The sequence below is a fragment of the Sus scrofa genome, chromosome 15, assembly GCF_000003025.6.
Source record: "Sus scrofa isolate TJ Tabasco breed Duroc chromosome 15, Sscrofa11.1, whole genome shotgun sequence".
In the NCBI taxonomy this organism is placed as follows: Eukaryota; Metazoa; Chordata; class Mammalia; order Artiodactyla; family Suidae; genus Sus; species Sus scrofa.
In genome coordinates, this window is record NC_010457.5 from 78,028,990 (window position 1) to 78,050,208 (window position 21,219).

General features: G+C 37.1%; 1 protein-coding gene across 1 annotated transcript in view; it reads left to right on the plus strand.

Moving 5' to 3' along the window:
- The window catches only part of HAT1 (histone acetyltransferase 1), a 57,523-nt gene that overhangs the window by 6,843 nt on the left and 29,461 nt on the right, over positions 1 to 21,219 (plus strand). Inside the window, 3 exon segments of the mRNA XM_003483674.4 lie at positions 5,300 to 5,344; positions 5,347 to 5,374; positions 10,828 to 10,948. Of these exon segments, the coding sequence (XP_003483722.2) occupies positions 5,300 to 5,344; positions 5,347 to 5,374; positions 10,828 to 10,948 (194 nt within the window).

Here is a 21,219-nt window from a genome sequence, read left to right on the forward strand (position 1 = left end):
ACTGCCGGCCTGTGCCACAGCAACAGCAATGCCAGATCCGAGCTGCATCTGCGACCTACATCACAGCTCATAATGGGGCCAGGGATCAGACCCATATCCTCATGGATGCTAGTCAGATTTGTTTCTGCTGAACCACAATGGGAACTCCCTGGCATCCATTTATGGATACTTGAGTTGCTTCCACCTCTGGGCTGTTGTGAATAATGCTGGTATGACTGTGGGTGTGCATATATCTCTTTGAGATCCTGCTTTTAATTCTTTTGGATTCATACCCAGAAGTAGGATTCCTGGATTATAATTGTAATTTTCTTTTTAGTTCTTTGAGGAACCTCTGTACTATTTTAGGTAGCAGTTGCTGCTCCATTTTACATCCCACCATCCATGCACAAAAGTTCCAATTTCTTCACATCCTTGCAAACACCTATTATTTTCTGAGTTTTTCCCACTGTTTTTGACCATTTTTTTGATTTGATAATTAAAATTATTTTTAATTCTAAGAGAAGCATATTCTAAAAAAATCACATTCTGGAGTTCCCTTTGTGGCTTAGCAGTAATGAACCTGAGTAGTATCCATGAGGTTCGATCCCTGGCCTTGCTCAGTAGATTAAGGATCTAGCGTTCGTGTGAGCTGTGTTATAGGTCACAGATACAGCTCAGATCTGGTGTTGCTGTGGCTGTGGTGTAGGCTGGCAGCTGCAGCTCTGATTTGACCCCTAGCCTAGGAACTTCCATATGCCATGCCATAGAAAAGAAAAAGAAAAAAAAGAATCATATTCTAAAAGAATCAGTCTTTCTTTTGTTACATGTTGCAGATACTTTTTTCCCTGGGTTTTTTTTTTTGGCCACACCTGAGGCATGTGACAATGCCTGATCCTTAATCCCTCCATACCACAAGGGAACTCCTTTTTCCCTGTTCTGACTTTTTAAATTTGTTATGTAGAAGTTAAAACTTTTTTTAAAAAATTACTTAATTTATTTATTTTTGCTTTTTAGGGCTTCACTTGAAGCATATGGAGTTCCCAGGATAGGGGTCTAATCAGAGTTAAGGCTGCCAGCCTAGACCACAGCCACAGCAATGCAGAATTCAAGCCATGTCTGTGGCATACATCACAGCTCATGACATGCTGGATCCTCAACCCACTGAGTGAGGCCAGGGATCGAACCCTCATCCTTATGGATACCAGTCAAATTTGTTTCCTTTGCATCACAGTGGGGACTTCCAAAACTTTTTTAGGGAAATTTCTTTTTCTTTTATGAGTTTTCACTGTGACTTATAAAAAGGTTCTCCCTGCTTTAATATTACGAAAAGGTTTATTATTTTAATTATTTAAAAAATTTTGTTAGTCGAGTTCCTGTTGTGGCTCAGTGGTTAGCGAATCCAATTAGAACCATGGGGTTGCGGGTTTGATCCCTGGCCTTGCTCAGTGGGTTGGGGATCCGGTGTTGCCGTGAGCTGTGGTGTAGGTTGCAGACGTAGCTCAGATCCCGCATTGCTGTGGCTGTGGTGTAGGCTGGCAGCTATAGCTCGATTCGACCCCTAGCCTGGGAACTTCCATATGCCATAGGAGTGGCCAAAGAAAATGGCAAAAAGACGAAAAAATTTAAAAAAAAATTTTTTTTAATTTTGTTAGTTGAATTCTTTGAATCTTAATTTCGATAAGGCATAGGGTAGGAATCCAGCTTTCCACTTTTCCAGATAGTTTAGCCGGTTCACTCCTTGCCAGTTTGTTGTCTTTTCAATAATTATTTAATTTTATTTGGCAGGGGTGGGGGGGGGTTGCCCATGGCATGTGGAATTTCCCAAGGCAGGCTCAAACCCATGCCACAGCAGCGACCCAAGCTGCTGCATTGACAACACTGGATCCTTAACCCACCACACTACAGGAGAACTGCTGAAATTTATTATATGATACTAAAGTATTATATATATTCTTGGGTTTATTCTGGGCCTTTTTTCCCCGCTGAGCCATTAGTATACTATTACAGTAAATTTTGTGGTTAATATATAGTGTGACTAGGTCCCACTCATTGCTCTTACGTTTTCCTAAGTTTCCTCTAATGTTTATTCTTCTAAATGAACATTTTATCAAGTTCCAAAGAAGTGTTTTGTTAATTTTTTTAAAAATTGAGATCCTATTAAAATTTAAGTTTAATATAGGAAGAATCAACATCCTTACATTGTTGAGTCTTTCTAATAGCAAGAATGTCTTTCTATTAATTTGGGTTCTTTTTTTTCAAACAGCTATACCTGTGGCATATGGAAGTTCCTGAGCCAGCGATTGAACCTGTGCCACAGCAATGACAGTGCTGGATCCTTAACCCAATGAGCCACCAGGGAACTCTAGTGCTTATTTTAAATTATTTCAGTTTTTATATTTCTCTATTGAAATAATGGATATTTTGCAGAAATTTTGAAAAGTGTAGAAGAATATAAGAATTAAAATTACCTATAAGCCTAATCTCACAGCATAATTACTTCTGTATTTGGATTTTTTTTCTAGTTTTTAAAATCATATAGTCATTTATATTATTTTCTAAAATTGACATCACAGTGTCATGCTCTCTTCACTTAACTGCATGTACATTATGAACATTTTCCTCTGTCACCAAATATTTCTCAGTAACGTTTAAGAATTATGTAAACCAATTTTATGCTTATAATTTATTTCATCTTCCTCCTCTTGCTTAATATTTTGTTTGCTTGTTTATTCTCTTGATTTACTGATGTAACTGCACTTTGTATGTGTTCTCCTATATGTGTATATATGTTAGGTTGATTCGGCCTTAAACTCATTACTTTTACCAGCTTTGTAACCTTGGTATATTAGTCGTTTTTTTTTCTTTTTTAATGGCCAAACTTATGGCATGTGGAAGTTCCTGAGGTAGGATTGAATCTGAGCCACAGCTGTGACCCATACTGCACCTGCAGCAATTCTGGATCCTTTAACCCACTGCACCACAGTGGGAACTCCTGCTTTCTTTTTCTTTTAGTTCCTATCTTCTGTGGGCTAAATTCCATGTTAAAATAGTAAAACCTCACTAATTTGGATAACAGTGGTTGTCCAAATTGGAAGAGGCCGATCCAAATTATAGAAATAGTTATCATAACTAAGCTTATGACACTTTTCTTGTTCATTATTTGTGTCTTTTTCTCTATACTTGTTTCTTTACCCATTATTACCAAAGTGCTATATACATTAGAAGCAGTAGTTTGAAATTAATTTTTAATAATTTCTATAGACTTCCAAACATTTTTAAATATTAGAGATGCAGTAGTTGGGAATTTTTAAGTTAATGAGTCTAGACATATTGAGGTTACTTCATTTATTATGAAATCCATACAAAAGACATACAAAAGATATATAGCAAACTAATGGATATCTATGATTCCAAATCTCTAAGCTTTTTGAAATCTTAGCATTTTGCTGTTATTGCCCAGGTTTGTTTTTTTTCCCTTCAATTTTCATTATAAAAATTTGCAAACACAGGAAAGTTAAGATAATGGGATAATACTCTCTGTATCTCCTACACTTAGATTTAGCAATTAATGTTTTTCCATATATGCTTTAATATATGTGTATTTTTGCTGAATTATTTGAAAATAGGTTTCTGAACATCATGACAGTTTGCTCATAGCACATGACCGAATATATGAAGAATATTAACATGTATAACCATAACACCATTATCACACCTAAGAAAATTAATGGTAATTCTTTGGTATAATTTAATTTTTTGCTTTCCCTGGTTCTAGGAAGTCTTGTGCTTAAATAAATAAATAAAGCTGAATCCAGTCAGGGTTCATGCATTATTTTTTATTGTTTCTTTAATCTCTTTTTTGTTTGTTTGTTTTTTGTCTTTTTGCCATTTCTTGGGCGGCTCCCATGGCATATGGAGGTTCCCAGGCTAGGGGTCTAATCGGAGCTGTAGCTGCCAGCCTATGCCAGAGCCAGAGCAACGCAGGATCTGAGCTGCGTCTGCCACACCTACACCACAGCTCACGGCAACGCCGGATCCTTAACCCACTGAGCAAGGTCAGGACTTGAACCTGAAACCTCATGGTTCCTAGTCGGATTCATTAACCACTGCGTCACAACGGGAACTCCTCTTTAATCTCTTTTAATCCAAAACAGTCCCATCCATGGAACTTTTCCCCTTTATACCATTAATTTATTTGGACAGTAAAGTCATTGTTTAGAATTATTAAACAAATCTGCATTCTTGATTTGTCTATTTCCTTTTGGTAGTATTTAACTTGTTCCCCTACCTTCTGTAGTTCTTGTAAATTGAAAGATATAAAACTGGATTAGAGCTGGAATAAAACTTTTTGGTAAGAAATCTTCATGGTGCTATATGTGTTATATTGCTTTGAATCTAGGCACATAATGTTAATCTGCTCCACAGTGAGTGATTCTAAGTTTGATCACTTGGAAAGATGTTGATTTCTATAAATCAGTAATCTGCTAGATGATACTTTGGCACTTGTAAATGACCTGCTTTGTGAAGACAGTGTTGGAAACTTTTTAATCTACAGTCATCTTTTAATTCTTCAACTGTTTGAGAGGATTTTTTTTTATAAAGTTTTTCTTCATAAAATAAATTATACTGGGAAAAAGTCCAGTAATATCAGTACCCATAATAAATGCAGATAAAACCAGGATACCCATTTCTATCTTAGATTGGTAGAAATTAAAGTTGAGGGTACAGAGTATTCTCAGGGATGTGGGAGACAGAGGGGTTTAAGTAGCTGTTGCTGGGTATATAAAACTGTTAAAATATGCTAGAGGGCACTTAAGCAGTATTTGCAAAAATATTTCAGTACTTTTATCAGCACTTGTACAACATAATCATCATCTTGCAGTGATAGAGAATGAGGTGATGAATGAGCTTCATCAAACTCAGATTATGCTCATTCTCAGAATGTTTCCTGTAGCACTTGTTTTTCATTTTCTTGATACTGTAGCTTTTCTTTCAGATACCTTTTTTGATTTCTTATACTATTTGCATTGTGTATACATAACAGAAAAATAATGTCAGATACCTCTGTCATATCTAGTTTTCTAATTCTTAGAATCAGTAGGGTTTTGACAGTGAAGCACTCAAAGTAAATTCTAATTTTCATTGTTTGTCTCATGAAAATCCATTATAAATCATGTAATGGAAAAGTGACATTTTCAGTAAGAAAAATGTTTGCTATATCCTAGTTATAGTGTAATTTTTGAAATGGAAACACCTGTCACTTTTAATATTTTTAATTTAATATCCTTAATATCTCTATATTTTGTATTCTTTTAAACAGTTCGTTTTCCTGAAGATCTTGAGAACGACATTAGAACTTTCTTTCCTGATATACCCATCAACTCTTTGGGGATGAGTAAGTAACTTAGTAAGGTGTTTTTCAAATTAGTATGGCAAAACACATTTTTGTTAAAATTTAGAAGTCAGGATTTTCTTTACTGTTATTTTCCATTAAGTTATTTTTAAATGTAAGAATGGCATTTTTGACACTGAGGCACTAATCTACTTACTATATAATACCTATCATTTAGTGCTGTAGATACATTATCTTACTTAATTCTCATAATCTTAGCAATGGTATTATCATTTCTAACATTAACTTTGGTGGAACTGGATAGTTGTCTAAGGGCATATGAATAGCTGAACTTCAGATGCAGTCATTCAGAGTATGGAGCCCATATTCATAATTACTGCTTTTTTCCAGCCATTTTGCAATACTACTTCTACATTACATTCCCTAAAGCTGGAAAGCTCAAGTTTTATTCTGTTACGAATAAATAAGCAATTAAGAGAAATTCCTTTTCTTTTTTTAAGAAAAATTTTTGGAGTATAGTTGACTTAAAGCGTTGTGTTTCAGGTGTATAGCAAAATGAATCAATTATACATATGCATATACCTGTTCTTGTTTGGATTATTTTCCCATATGGGTCATTACAGAATATTGAGTAGATTTCCCTGTGCTATAGAAGTAGGTTCTTGTTATAAATTTATTTTGGAAAGCAACTTTATTTTTTTTATTTATTTATTTTTTAATTTTTTGTCTTTTTTTGCTATTTCTTGGGCTGCTCCCACGGCATATGGAGGTTCCCAGGCTAGGGGTTGAATCGGAGCTGTAGCCACCGGCCTATGCCAGAGCCACAGCAACGTGGGATCCGAGCGACCTACACCGCAGCTCACGGCAATGCTGGATCGTTTAACCCACTGAGCAAGGGCAGGGACCGAACCCACAACCTCATGGTTCCTAGTCGGATTCGTTAACCACGCGCCACGACGGGAACTCCCTGAAAAGCAACTTTAAAGATACATCCTGGGAGTTCCCTTCATGGCTCAGCAGTTAATGAACCCGACTAGGCTCCATGAGGTTGTGGGTTCAATCCCTGTCCTCGCTCAGTGGGTTAGGGATCGGGTGTTGCTGTGAGCTGTGGTGTAGGCTGCAGACATGGCTTGGATCCTGAGTTGCTGTGGCTGTGGCTGTGGCGTAGGCTGGCAGCTGTAGCTCCTATTCGATCCCTAGGCTGGGAACTTCCATATGCTTCTAGTGTGGCTGTAAAAAGCAAATAAATAAATAAATAAAAATAAAGATACATCCTGGAATATTCAGTGCAATTCTGTAATTTCCTATGCCTTTATTACATTATTAGAATAGTATACCTAGAATACCTTTTTTTAAAGCTTTTGATTTTGAAGAAAATTTCAAATTTGCAGTAAGTTGCAAGAATGTATTCTGTATATACTTTGTCAACATTCATCAGTTACTAACATTTAGGTATATTTGCTTTAATTGTTCTCTCATATAAATATATTGATATATGTTGAACCATTTGAGGGTAGGTTGCAGAAATATCTTGATCTCTTACTCCTGAATTCTTTAGTATGTATTTCCTAAAAACAAGGATGATAACCATAGTAGAATTATCAAAACTCAGGAAATTTAGCAGACAACAGTGCTATTTTCTAAAATCTAATCCACATTTCAAACTCTGCCAGTTGATTCCCAATAATTCTTTTGCAACAATTTTCCCCCAGATCCAGTCTAGAATCACATAATATATTTAGTTGTCATCTCTCCTTAGTCCCCTTTAGTCTGAAACAGTTCCTCAGACTTTGTTTTCCATTATATTGACGTGTTGTAGGGAATAAGCTAGTTTCGCAAACCTTCCTTTTGGGATAGTTTTACTGTTTCTTTCTTCATGATTAAATTCAGATAATGCGTACTTTTGTAGTACCACAACAGAAGTTTTATGTGTCCTTCTCAGTGTGTCATAACAGAAAGTCCATGATGTCAGTTTGCCCCATTGTTGGCTAAGTTAACTTGGGTCACTAAGTTAGTGGTATCTGCTAATTTCTCCACTCTAAGGTTAACAGCGTATTTTGTTGTTGTTATTTGTATGTAATTGGTGGGGAAATACTCTGAGACTGAAAATATCCTGCTTCCCATCAAACTTTCACCCAGTACTTTAAAATCTATTCATCAGCTTGCCGTGAGCTGTGGTATAGGTCACAGACGTGGCTTGGATCCATTGTTGCTGTGGCTCTGGCACAGGCCAGCAGCTGCAGCTCCGATTTGACCTCTAGCCTGGGAACCTCCATATGCCACGGGAGCGGCCCTAAAAAGACAAATAATAAATTAATTAATTAATTAAATGTTTTCATGATTTTTGCCTGAGTCAGTATTTTATTATCATTGTAAAATGGCAATTTTCTAATTCTGTCACACCTTCAACAGTTATTAGTTGGTGTTCTATTATAAAGAAGAGCTTTTCTTCCCCTTATATATATTTTTTTGTTTATATCAGAATAGACTCAGGGATTCTTTTTTTTTTTTTTGAAGTTCCCTTTGTGGCTCATTGGAAACAAATCTGACTAGAATCCATGAGGATGCATGTTTGATCCCTGGCCTTGTTAAATGGGTTGAGGATCCAGCGATGCTGTGAGCTGTGGTGTAGGCTGGCAGCTGCAGTTCCAATTTGACCTCAGCCTGGGAATTTCCATATGCTGCAGGTGTGGCCCTAAAAAACAGGGGGGAGAAAAGGATTCTTTTTTTAACTTAAGAGGTTATAATTTTTTACTGTTAGTAATTTTGATGCTCAAATTATACCAGATTCAACAAGTGGCTACTCTTTCAAACTGATTTTGAGTCCTTTTAATATATCATCATCATCATTTTGAGGACATGTTACTTTCAAATATTATAATGTGTTCCACATTCACCTTTCTCTACTAGTTCTGGAGTCAGCCATTTTCTCAAGGAACCTTGTGTTTTGTTTTGTTTTTTAATAGGAAAGGGTTTTAGACATAATTGACATTTAAAATATTCCCCTTCCTAAGGAAAAAAAAAAGGGCAAAAGGGAGTTCCCTTCATGGCTCAGTGGTTAACGAACCCAGCTGGAACCCTGAGGATTCGGGTTCAATCCCTGGCCTCTATCAGTGGTTGGGGATCCGGTGTTGCCAGGAGCTGTGGTGTAGGTTGCAGACATGGCTGAGATCCCATGTTGCTGTGGCTGTGGCATAGACCAGCAGCTGTAGCTCTGATTTGACCCCTAGCCTGGGAACTTCCATGTGCCGCTGGTGAGGCTCTTAAAAAAAAGAAAAATAAATACAATATTCCCCTTCCTAGCTATTTTCCCTATGCATTATTTCAACATTTTGGACATTATCTAATATGTTTTAAATTGTCTCTTTACGGAACAAATTTCTTGAGAATTTCTTAATATATTAGTTGAGTCATTTTGTGTGCTTTAAATATTATTAACCCTATTTTATTTGATTCATGCCAAAATTTAAGCTTTTATATTTTAAACAGTTTTTATTACATCATAAAAATAAGAATGCTTTCTCTTTGGATCTGTTAAGGAGCTATTTATTTTATTCTCTTCTTGCTTCTATTAAAATCTCTTCCTGTGGTAATATCTTAGCGGGTAGAATGTAGTTTCACAGATACTAATTCTTTTTTTTTTTTTTTTTTTGGTCTTTTTAGGGTCACACCCACAGCATATGAAACTTCCCAAGCTAGGGGTTGAATCATAGCTGCAGCTGCCAGCCTACACCACAGCTACAGCAACGTGGGATCCAAGCCATGTCTCCGACCTACACCTCAGCTCACGGCAACACTGGATCCTTGTTGACCCACTAGTGAGGCCAGGGATCGAACTTGCATCCTCAGGGATACTAGTCAGGTTCATTACCACTGAGGCACGATGGGAACTCCAATACTGCTTCTTAATGGCATCTGCATACTTGTCTATTTTGCATGGCATTAAAAGTGGTATGCTTGCATACCCCTCCTCTAAGGTAGATAGATGACAGTCATATAATCATGACAACCCTGTGTCTTAGGGCCCAAACATGACATTGATCTTGATTATAGTATCATTGCTGCTCCTCCTTTTTACTACACATAACTTTTCAGAGTTTTGGAATGGACACTGCTCATATTTTGTTTCAGTAGCCTAAAGAGAAATCTGGAAGTGACACTACTTTTTTCTTTCCTTTTCTTTTTTTTTTTTTTTTTTTTTTTTTGTCTTTTTAGGGCTGTACCCACAGCATATGGAGGTTCCCAGGCTAGGGGTCTAATCAGAACTGTAGCTGCCGGCCTACACCACAGCTCATGGCAACGACGGATCCTTAACCCACTGAACAAGGCCAGGGATCGAACCCATGTCCTCATGGATGCCAGTCCAGTTGGTTAACCACTGAGCCACAATGGGAGCTCCAACACTACTTCTTTCAAAATTCACTTAAAAAACAAAACCTCTATTGAGATACAATTTAGTATACAATTCAATTTTTTTTTTTTTTTTTTTTTGGTCCTTGCTTGCAGCAGTTCTAGGGCCAGGAATCAAACCTGCGCCATAGCTGCAACTATAGCCACAGCAATGATAATGTCGGATCTTTAACCTCCCAGCCACCAGGGAACTCCCAATTCAGCTTTTTAAAATGTATAATTCCATGGTTTTAGTATATTGAAAGTTATGGGATCATTACCACAACCAATTTTGGAATGTTTTCATTACTCCCACCAAAATTCCCATAACCAATTAGCAAACATTCTCTCTTTCCCCTGCCCTCTTTAGCCCTAGGTACTACTGGATAGTTACTCATTTCCTTTCTGTCTTTGTAGATTTGCCCATTATTTATTTTGTTGCCTTTCTTTTCTTTTTTGGCTGCCCCAGAGCATATGAAGGTCCTGGGCCAAGGAGCATATCCAAGCCACAGCTGTGGTAGTGCTGGATTCTTTAACCCATTATGCCAGGGAGCTAGGTTAGAAAAAGAATAGCAGCTCCAAATCTGCCTGTGAGTTCATCCGTGGGGTGTAATCAGATAGGTGCTATCACCACTTTTGGCAGGTCTGAATGTTGATGATGGGCACAAGTGGTAAGTCGGAAGGACTGGGCTAGGGCTGTGTCTTAGCTGCTTGCCTAGCGGGGAACCAATTTAACACTACTTCTCTCTGAGTTGAAATGCCTTCTAGTAGTAGTAACATCAGTAACAGCACTAATGGTAATGTCTTATATTTATTGAGTACTTGTACAATGTGCCAGTCAATGCTATAAGCAGTTTACATGTATTAATTTGTTCATTTAACCCAAACAACATCCGTGAGGTAGGTGCTGTTATTCTCTCGTTTTACAAATGAGGAAAGCTGAGGCACTATCTCAATACAAATATGGGGTTTTTTGTTTGTCCTTAATAAGCATAATTTAAAATCTTGAAACAATCCATGAGGTTAAACTTATTTATAAGTAGTACTTTGTAATGACTTTGCAGATTCATTTTAGGTCTTAGATTACTGCTTTTTCTCCCTTCCAGTGAAACTGCTTTTGGTTACAAGGGTCTGAAGATTTTGTTATATTATATTGCTGGTAGCCTGTCAACAATGTTCCGTGTTGAATATGCATCCAAAGTTGATGAGAACTTTGACTGTGTGGAGGTAAGAATAGAAATAAATTTATTTTTAACTGTTTTCCAATAGAGTATAAAACATAAAATGTAAAGGTTTGAGGGAGGAGAGAATCTATTATATAGTAGTTTGAAAACCACCTATTTAATATTTAGTTAATAGAGATGATTATTTGCTGTCATTCCAGTTAATCATGTGATCTTATCCTAAGCCTGATCTGTTCTTGAGTGGACCTTCTCCATAAAACCCTTCACTTTTATAATCAGAGTTGCATTTTATTACCATCTTTTGTTTTTTATTATGGACGTGAGAAGTGCTTCTTTTCCTAGAAGTTAAATGAGATGGAGGGAAATAACTAAATTTTCTAGTTGTATTTCATGTAGAATTTGCCTGTTTAAATCTCTCTTGCTGGAGTTCCTTTGCGGCTCAGTGGTAACAAACCCGACTAGTATCCATGAGGACACAGGTTCAATCCCTGGCCTCACTCAGTGGGTTGAAGATCCAGAGTTGCTGTGAGCTGTGGTGTAGGTCAGATTTGGCGTTGCTGTGGCCTAGGCTGGTACAGCTGCAGCTCCAATTTGACCCCTAGCCTGGGAACTTCCACATGCTGAGGATGTGGCCTTAAAAAGACCAAAAAATAAAAAATAATAAAATAATAAAATAAATTTCTCTTGCTTTATTTCTAATCCCAAATTTTCTGATATATTTCTTTATGAACATGGATAATTAAACTGATTACATTATAAAATTATTTGAAACATGAGAATAAAGACAAAGAGTATGAAGAGTATGCATCTGTAGCAGGCTGAATTATGGTCCCCCAAAAGACAGTATCACCACAGAGGCAGAGTGATGTGGCCACAAGCCAAGGAATGCTAGTAGCCACCAGAAATTGGAAGAGACAAGGAATAGATTCTCCTTTAGAGCCTCTGGAGGAATTGTGGCCCTGTTGACACCCCGATTTCAGTTCAGTGATATCACTTAGATTTTGCCACTAGACATTGAGAGAATAAATTTCGGTTGTTTGAAGCCTCCAAGTTTGTGGTAATTTCTTACAGCAGCCACAGGAAACTAATACAATTTCATAGTAAGAAGTGGGGTACTACTGTAACAACTAGAACTGTAGAAATGTCTTTGGAAATGTGTGATAGAAACTGGAATAATTTTTTTTTTTTTTTTTGTCTTTTTTGCTATTTCTTGGGTCGCTCCCACAGCATATGGAGGTTCCCAGGCTAGGGGTTGAATCGGAGCTGTAGCCACTGGCCTACGCCAGAGCCACAGCAACGGATCCGAGCCGCGTCTGCAACCTACACCACAGCTCACGGCAACGCCGGATCCTTAACCCACTGAGCAAGGGCAGGGACCGAACCCGCAACCTCATGGTTCCTAGTCGGATTCATTAACCACTGCGCCACGACGGGAACTCCCAGCAAACTCTTGATAGAAATATGGATGTTAAATGCACTGCTAGTGAGGGCTTAGAACAAAGTAAGACACCTGGGAGAGGGAGGCCTTATTATATTAGAAAATACATATTTTGTTGTAAACAGAATGTTGGTAGAAATAGGAATGCCTTCTAGTATTAGTAATAGTAGTAACAGCATAGTAATAGTAAATGGTACCTCTGGTAAGGGCTCTGAAGGAAGTGAGGAACGTGTTATTGGCAACTAGAGGAAAGAGATTTTTGGATAGTACCAGAAAGCCTATCTGAATTGTGTCCCGAATTTACGTGGAAAGGAGAACTTGTAAGCAGAAACTTCCTTGGTTATTTAGCTGAGTTTTCCAAAGTACTGAAGCTGTGGCCTGTTTTCTCGCTGCTTATAGTAAACCATGAGATGGAAGAAAGAAATTGAAGGAAGGAAGAACTGTTAAGCAAAAAAGATCTAGGACTTGATAATTTGGGAGATTATTAGCCTATTCAGAAGACACTGAAATTAGAAGATTCATTGTCCGGAAAGTGTGCTCTGGGGAGAAACCCAAGAGTGTGGTTAAATAATCTTGTTTTGCTGAAGAGAGAACATGTGACTCACTGATCTCAGTAATTTCAACAAGCCAGGAATAGGGATTGAATGGAGATCAGGGAACTTCTGTGGAGACCATCTTGGCTAGTGCATGAACCCTCATGACGTACATGGGTGACCCACAAGGTTTTTGAGAATATTATATTAGCAGAAACACTTTCAGTTTGGATTGACAGAATCAGGGAAGGCTAATGGACTTCTAAAATTCTATAGAGGAGTTCCCATTGTGGCTTAGTGTGGCTCAGCAGTAATGAACCTGACTAGTATCCATGAGGACACAGGTACAATCCTTGGCCTTGCTCACGGGTTAAAGATCTGGTGTTGCAGTGAGCTGTGGTGTAGGTTGCAGACATGACTTGGATCTGGGGTTGCTGTGACAGTGGGGTAGGCCAGCAGCTACAGCTCTGATTCAGTCCCTAGCCTGGGAACTATCATAAGCTGCAGGTGTGGCCCCAAAAAAACAAAAAAATTAAAATAAATAAAATCCTATGGAAGAAAACAGGTTAATAACACTATTCAGCTATAAACATGCACTACCCTTCAAGAAAAAGGAAGAATGATTTTGAGGGTAGAGCCACAGGCTACCATATTCCCGGGTCTGATGGAATTGATCTTTTGCATTTTGAAATTGCTTGGTGCCAGTGACTCATTTCTTCCTACCATTTTCTCCCTTTTGGAATGGCAAAATCTGTAACTTTTATCCTGTGCCTCTCTTGACATTGTATACTAGAAGTGATAACTTGTTTTCTGGTTTCACAAGTGGTCATCATTTTGTCCTGTGATGTATGAATCATAGTCTCACTTATACCTGATTTAGTTGATTTAGATAACTTAGTGATGAAATTTTGGGCTTGAGTTGATCCTGGAAAGGTTGAAGCTTTGGGGGATGTTGGGATGAGGCAAGTGTCTTTTGTATGTTTGAGATGGACATGAATCTTTGAAGGACCTTCAAAAAATTTTACATTTTAGGAGTTTCCTGGTGGCCCAGCGGGTTAAGGATTTGGCATTGTCACTGCTACGGCTTGGGTTGCTGCCATGATGCAGGTTCTATCCCTTGCCCAGGAACTTCTGCATACTGCAGGCACAGCCAAATATGTGTAATTTTAGACTTGTTCTGCTCCTGGGCATTCCTCTTTGAACATATTGAAGCCAACTTTTTCAAGGCTTTAACTGACTTTGAATTTCTGACCTAAGTCTTTTGTAACCTCATGTCCCACCCTTTATTTGTTAAAACCTTCTCTCATTACTTGAATTGGTTGATTTGCCCCTATTTAAATTTAAATTTAAATTTTTTATTTATTTATTTTTTGCTTTTTTTTAAGACCATTCCCACAACATATTAGAGGTTCCCAGGCTAGGGGTCTAATTGGAGCTATAGTTGCCAGCCTATGCCACGGCCACAGCAACGCAGGATCCGAGCCCCATCTGCAGCTTATACCATAGCTCATGGCAACACTGGATCCTTAACCCACTGAGCGAGGCCAGGGATTGAACTCTCAACCTCATGGTTCCTAGTTGGATTTGTTTCCACTGTGCCATGACGGGAACTCAGCCCCTTTTTTTATTACTTAATTTTTTTGTTTTGTTTTATTGTGAAGGATTTGCCCAAGTCACACAACTGATTTGATACTTGAAAAGATTTATCTTAAACTAGCATTGAACACAGACTTATTAAAGTGGAGCTTTTTATAATCAAATATTGCTTATTAGGTTGTTAAATTTTCAAACCCAGCTAGATACTCTTTTTTAAAATATAGTTGTAGTTTTTCTGTACAAGATTCACTGTTGCTTGAAGAGTTTGCTTTTTTTTTTTTTTTTTTTGGTTAAAGTTCTGACTGGTAGTGCTAAATTGATTTCTTCCAAAGGAACTATTGACTTTGTTATTGATAAATCTTTCAAATATTATGTGCAGTGAAAATAGCTGTGTATTTGCATTGACATCTAATTGTTCCATTCTTGAAGACCAGTTTTCTCCATATAGAAGCACTGGGTTAGGAGTAAGTAATCAAATCTTTTATAATGTCTTTTTGTAGGATTACTAATTTGCTTCATGGTCGAAGATCATTTATTTAAATTACCTGTTCAAGAAAAGACCTCTTTTTTCCCCCTTATAAAAAAAGAATGGGTAGTGAATATGGGGCAGGTGGGCTTGCCTCTTCTATCTCAGTTTGCAATGAGAATGTTCATTTCACAATCCTTCTGTATACTTGATGTTCTGGATATAGTGGCAAAGAAAGTCATTGCTCTCATGAAGCTTACATTTTTACCAAGAGGAGCAGTCAGTAAACAAATATTAAATAAATTAAATTCAAATAGTATATGAAGAAACATTTTGCTGGTTTCCCAATGAAGGGAAGTCAGTCATGTAATAATCTGAGGGAAGAGTTATTAAGCAAAGAGATCAGCATCTGCAGAGGCCAGTGAGAACACTCTTGGCAATTTTGTCATCCAGAAAGATTGCTGTTGTTAGTTAAATCATTGTGGTGATAGAGGGAGGAGTAGGAAATGCTTGAACAGGGTTGGCGAAACTAGGTCATGTTGATAACCTTTAGAGGTTTTAAGTAGGTGGGGGTTATACAATAGGGTTTATGTTTTCTAAGATGATTCTGACTGCTATGCAGAGGATACACTGTAGGGGGCAAGAGTGAAAGAAGGGAGACCAGAACATTGCAGTATTATAGACAACACTGCATTCAGTTGTCTGGTTGAGGATGTATCTTTGGAGGTAGAGTCAGCATTTGCTGTTGAAATAAGTGTGATTGAGGAGGGAAAATGGAGCGAAGAGGATCGCATTGCTTAAGTAATAGTGGTACTATTAACAGGGAAGATTGGAGAAGTAAAGGGGAAAAAAACCCCAAGATTTTTGTTTTAGATGTGTTAGTTTTAAAACTATTATATATTATAATTGAGTTTTTGCAGGTTATATTATGTAGCATTATTTTTGCATACAAAAATATATCTTTTTAGATGGTCAGAAACCACAGCAAATCTCCATTGACATTAATTGCTTATTAGAATTATGCCATTATTTTAATCTTTCATCATCCATTCTTTTTCTTTTGCAAGCTCTCCCATGGTACCTAACATTTTTTAGTCATAATCAAGATGCCTGTAAAACATCTCCACTAGTCATCATCTTTAAAGACAATATAATTATTTTGAATTTTGCAATACATTAAATTTGATTATTCAGACACTGATGGTTTGTTCATCTTATAGTGTCCCTGATAGTTGTTTTTATCACTACCTCCTGCCCTCTCTTGAGGTAATTTCATTGCTTTTTAGTGGAAAGGCGTGTAACTAAGATTGTTCAGTCTTGCTAATTGCTAGCGTTTTTAGGAAAAGGTTTGTTGGAGAAAGTTGAAATACATGGATAAAATTTGTATTATCTTTGAATTTCAGTCATCTTGTTTTATCCTTGTCTCTTGCTAATATGGATTGAATTTGAGAGCAGGTTTTTTTAAAATTTTCTGGATTCCTTAGGATTTTTTTAAAAGAAAAATCCTGTGCACTTATAAAGATTTAAATCTTGAGATGAAAAGAATATTCTCTGGTAGGCTAATAATATTTCATTATATCTATTCTTTTTTATAATTATGACAGTGTTCTTAATGAGTAATTCTTTTTAGAAAATATTATAAAAAGCTTTAAAATTATGTATTTAGATTTTTATCTTGGAATTTTGTGAGATTAGGTTGCAAAACATGAATCCAGTAGGGATTAACATAATGTGACCTTTGTTTTCCATTAGTGGAAATGTTTACACTTTTTCTCTACTTAATTTCTCTAACAATGCCGAAATTTCTAGAGCTTAAATATTGTCAGAGAATGTAAGATTGACCATATTATGTAGATATGATTTTTTTGTTTCTTTTGAAGCATATCTTAAGTATTCTTAGATTATAGTTAAATGTTAAATCCCTACCACTCTAGCTAAGTAAAGACTAGCATGTACTATCTATTTAACATGTCTTTAGCATTGTTATTTCAAAGATAACTCATCACAGATGAATAGTGCTGTTTAGGATAAGATACTAAAGAGCTAATTTGATTTTCGATTATTTGTAAGTACAAATATAAGCATAAACATATTTTTATTATAGCAGACTACCAGTTAATCTTAGGTATATTGCCTTATGCAGCGATGAGGAAAAGTAAAAGTGTTTCATGGAAACATCTCATGTATAACAAAGTAAAGAACATTGGAAGTTGAAATGACCATAATAAGAGAATATAATCTAAAATACTGCATCTTGAGTCAAATAAAAGAAAATCTAAATAGAGGGATACTTTTATGCTTTCCTTACTGAAAAGATATTTCCAGTGTTAGGAAAACATTTTGTAAGGCATGTCTTGCTTAATTAAATATATCAGGTTGTATTCTAGATTCTTGATCTAATTCAGCTTAATTTCTTATCCTTTCTATAACTATATTTTATATAATTTTAAAGTTTAGACTATCCTTTTTTTAGTTTCTTTTTAAAATTTTGTTGAAATATAGTTGATTTACAAAGTTGTGATAATTTCTGCTGTACAGCAGAGTGATTCAGTCATACATGTACACATCCATTTTCTTTCAGACTCCCTGCCCACATAGATCATCACAGAATACTGGATAGAGTTCTCTGTGCTATGCAGCATATCCCTATTGACCAGTCATTCTACACTGTATAGCTCAGTGTGCATTTGCCAATCCCAAACCCCTAGTCTCCCACCGCCACTTTTCCTCTGTGGTAACCCTAAGTTTTTCAAAGTCTGTGAGTCTGTTTCTGTTCTGTAGATAAGTTCATTTTTATCTAGAATATTCTTGAAGATAGGGAATTTTTTTTTTTTAAGATAGGGAATTTTTCAGTGATCTTCAGAAATAGAATCTAAACTTTAGCCATGAGCATTGGAATTAAAAGGTTTCAGTTAATCTTTAATTCTACATCAATTAAAAATGACTACATGAGGTTTTCTCCAGTGATAATTTTATTATCTGGCCAGTAATCCAATGTGAAAAATGTATGTTTAACTGAACTAAAATATATTTATTCTTTTAAAAAAGAGTACAGATCTCTGAAACATGATATAGGATTTTCTTTTACTTAAAGCAGAATCCAGGGAGTTCCCGTCGTGGCGCAGTCATTAACGAATCCGACTAGGAACCATGAGGTTGCGGGTTCGGTCCCTGCCCTTGCTCAGTGGGTTAACGATCAGCGTTGCCATGAGCTGTGGTGTAGGTCGCAGATGTGGCTCGGATCCCGCATTGCTGTGGCTCTGGTGTAGGCCGGTGGCTGCAGCCTGATTGGACCCCTAGCCTGGGAACCTCCATATGCCGCTGGAGCGGCCCAAGAAATAACAAAAAAAGACAAAAAAAAAAAGCAGAATCCATTTTTCAGACATTTTTTTCCTTTAGTGATACAAAATTCTAAATTCTAGGTTTGAAAAGCTGGAATGTGCTAGGTCCTTAACTTGCTGAGCCACCAGGGAACTCTTAATTTTTTTTTTTAATTATATATACTGTGGGAGTTCCTGTTGTGGCGCAGTAGTTAACGAATCTGACTAGGAACCATGAGGTTGTGGGTTCGGTCCCTGCCTGTGCTCAGCGGGTTAACGATCCGGCATTGCCGTGAGCTATGGTGTAGGTTGCAGACGTGGCTCGGATCCTGCGTTGCTGTGTCTCTGGCGTAGGCTGGTGGCTACGGCTCCGATTAGACCCCTAGCCTGGGAACCTCCATATGCCGCAGGAGTGGCCCAAGAAATGGCAAAAAGACAAAAAAAAGAAAATAGTGCTGCAGTGAACATTGGAGTACATGTGTCTTTGAGAGTCGTAGTTTTCTCTGGATAGATGCCCAGGAGTGGGATTACTGGATCAAATGGTAGTTCTGTTTTTCATTTTCTGAGGAATCTCCATGCTGTTTTCCACCGTGGTTGCACCAATTTACAGTCCCACCAACCAGTGTAATAGAGTTCCTTTTTCTCCACATCCTCTCCAGCACTTATTGTTTGTAGACTTGGATAATGGCCATTCTGGCTGGTGTAAAGTGGTACATCATAGTGTTTTTGATTTACATTTCTCTAATCATGAGTGATGTTGAACATCTTTTCAAGTGTTTTTTGGTCATCTGTATGACTTCTTTGGAGAACTGTCTGTTTAGATCTTCTGCCCATTTTTTGATGGGGTTGTTGTTTGGTATGGAGCTGCCAGAAGGTGTTTATAAATTTTGGAGATGAATCCCTTGTCAGTTGATTCATTTGCAAAGATGTTTTCCCGCTCTGTGGATTGTCTTTTGTTTTGTTTGGGGTTTCCTTTGCTGTGCAGAAACTTTTAGGTTTAATTAAGTCCCATTTGTTTATTTTCGTTTTTACTGTCATTCTTCTAAGAGGTGGATCTGAGAAGATGTTGCTGTTGTTTATGTCAGAGAGTGTTCAGCATGTGTTTTCCTCTAAGAGTTTTATAGTGTCTGGTCTTAGATCTAGGTCTTTAATCCATTTGGAGTTTATTTTTTGTCTGGTGTTAGGAGTGTTCTAATTTCATTCTTTTCCATGTGGCTGCCCAGTTTTCCCAGCACCACTTATTGAAGGGGCTGTCTTTTCTCCATTGTGTATTCTTGCCTCCTTTGTCATAGATGAGTTGGCTGTAGTTGCATGGGTTTAATTCTGGACTTTCTATCCTGTTCTGCTGATCTGTAGTTCTGTCTTTGTGCCAGTACCATACAGTTTTGATGACTGTAGCTTTGTATTATCGTCTGAAGTCAGGGAGCCTGATTCCTCCAGCTCCATGTTTCTTTTTTCAGGATGGCTTGGCTCTTCTGGGTCTTTTGTGCTTCCAAACAAACTTTGAAATATTTTGTTCAAGTTCTTTGAAAAGTGACCTTGGTAATTTGATAGAGATTGCATTGAATCTGTAGATTGCCTTGGGTAGTATAGTCATTTTGATAATACTGACTCTCCCAGTCCAAGAGCATGGTATGTCTTTCCATCTATTTGTGTCATCTTTGATTTCCTTCATCGTCATCTTATAGTTTTCAGAGTACAGGTCTTTTGTCTCCTTAGGTAGGTTTATTCCTAACTATTTTATTCTTTCGGATGTGATGGTACACAGGATTGCTTCCCTAATTCCTCTTTCTGATCTTTTCATTGTTAGTATACAGAAATGCAGTCGATTTCTGTGTATTAATTAATTTTGAATCCTGTGACCTTGCCAAATTCGTGGATGAGCTCTAACAGTTTTCTGGTAGAGTCTTTAGGATTCTCTAGGTATAGTATCATGTCATCTGCAATAGGGATAGTTTTACTTCTTCCTTTCCAGTTTGGATTCCTTTTATCTCTTTCACTTCTCTGATTTCTGTGGCTAGCACTTCCAAAATTATGTTGAAGAGTAGTGGCCAGAGCGAACATCCTTGTCTGCTTCCTGATCTCAGCGGGATATCTTTCAGCTTTTCACCACTGAGAATGATGTTAGCTGTGGGTTTGTCATATATGGCCTTTATTATGTTGAGGTAGGTTCCCTCTATGCCCACTTTCTGAAGGGTTTTTTATTATCAGAAATGGGTGTTGGATTTTGTCAAAGGATTTTTCCGTGTCTATTGAGAGGACCATGTGGTTTTGTTTCTTCAGTTTGTTAATGTGTGTATCACACTGATTGATTTGCGGACATTGAAGAACCCTTGCATCCCTGGATAAATCCCACTTGATCATGATGTACAATCCTTTTCATGTATTGTTGGATTAGGTTTGCTAGTATTTTGTTGAGGATTTTTGCATTGATGTTCATCAGTGAAATGGGCCTGTAGTTTTCTTTTGTTGTAGTATCTTTGTCTGGTTTTGGTATCAGGGTGACAGTGGCCTCATAGAATGAGTTTAGGAGTGTCCCTTCCTCTGTGATTGACTTTTTTAAAACTTGAATTAATACTTCTTTACCTATCACTACTTTAGTTTTTAATTGCCACACAACAGACCTATTAAAATCCCTTATTATTACACTTTCCTGTTGTAGTCATTGAAATGTACAAATTCTAAAAAATATGCTTAAGATGGTCTCTTCTCATTAAATAGCAGTCTCAAGGAAAAATATTGATCAAATAGTACTTTAAAAATAAGCAAAAGTAGTTCTATCAAATGCAGTTTTATTTGATCTTGGATGAATGGATTGTTAGGACTGGTGTACTTATTAGAAATAAGCTGTTGGGCAGAATGTTGAAGAGCTATATGTTAAAATAATAGCTCTTATTTTTATAGGTATAAACAAGTTATATATAAATGTTGGTGGTACCAGAGCATTGAAAATAAAACTTG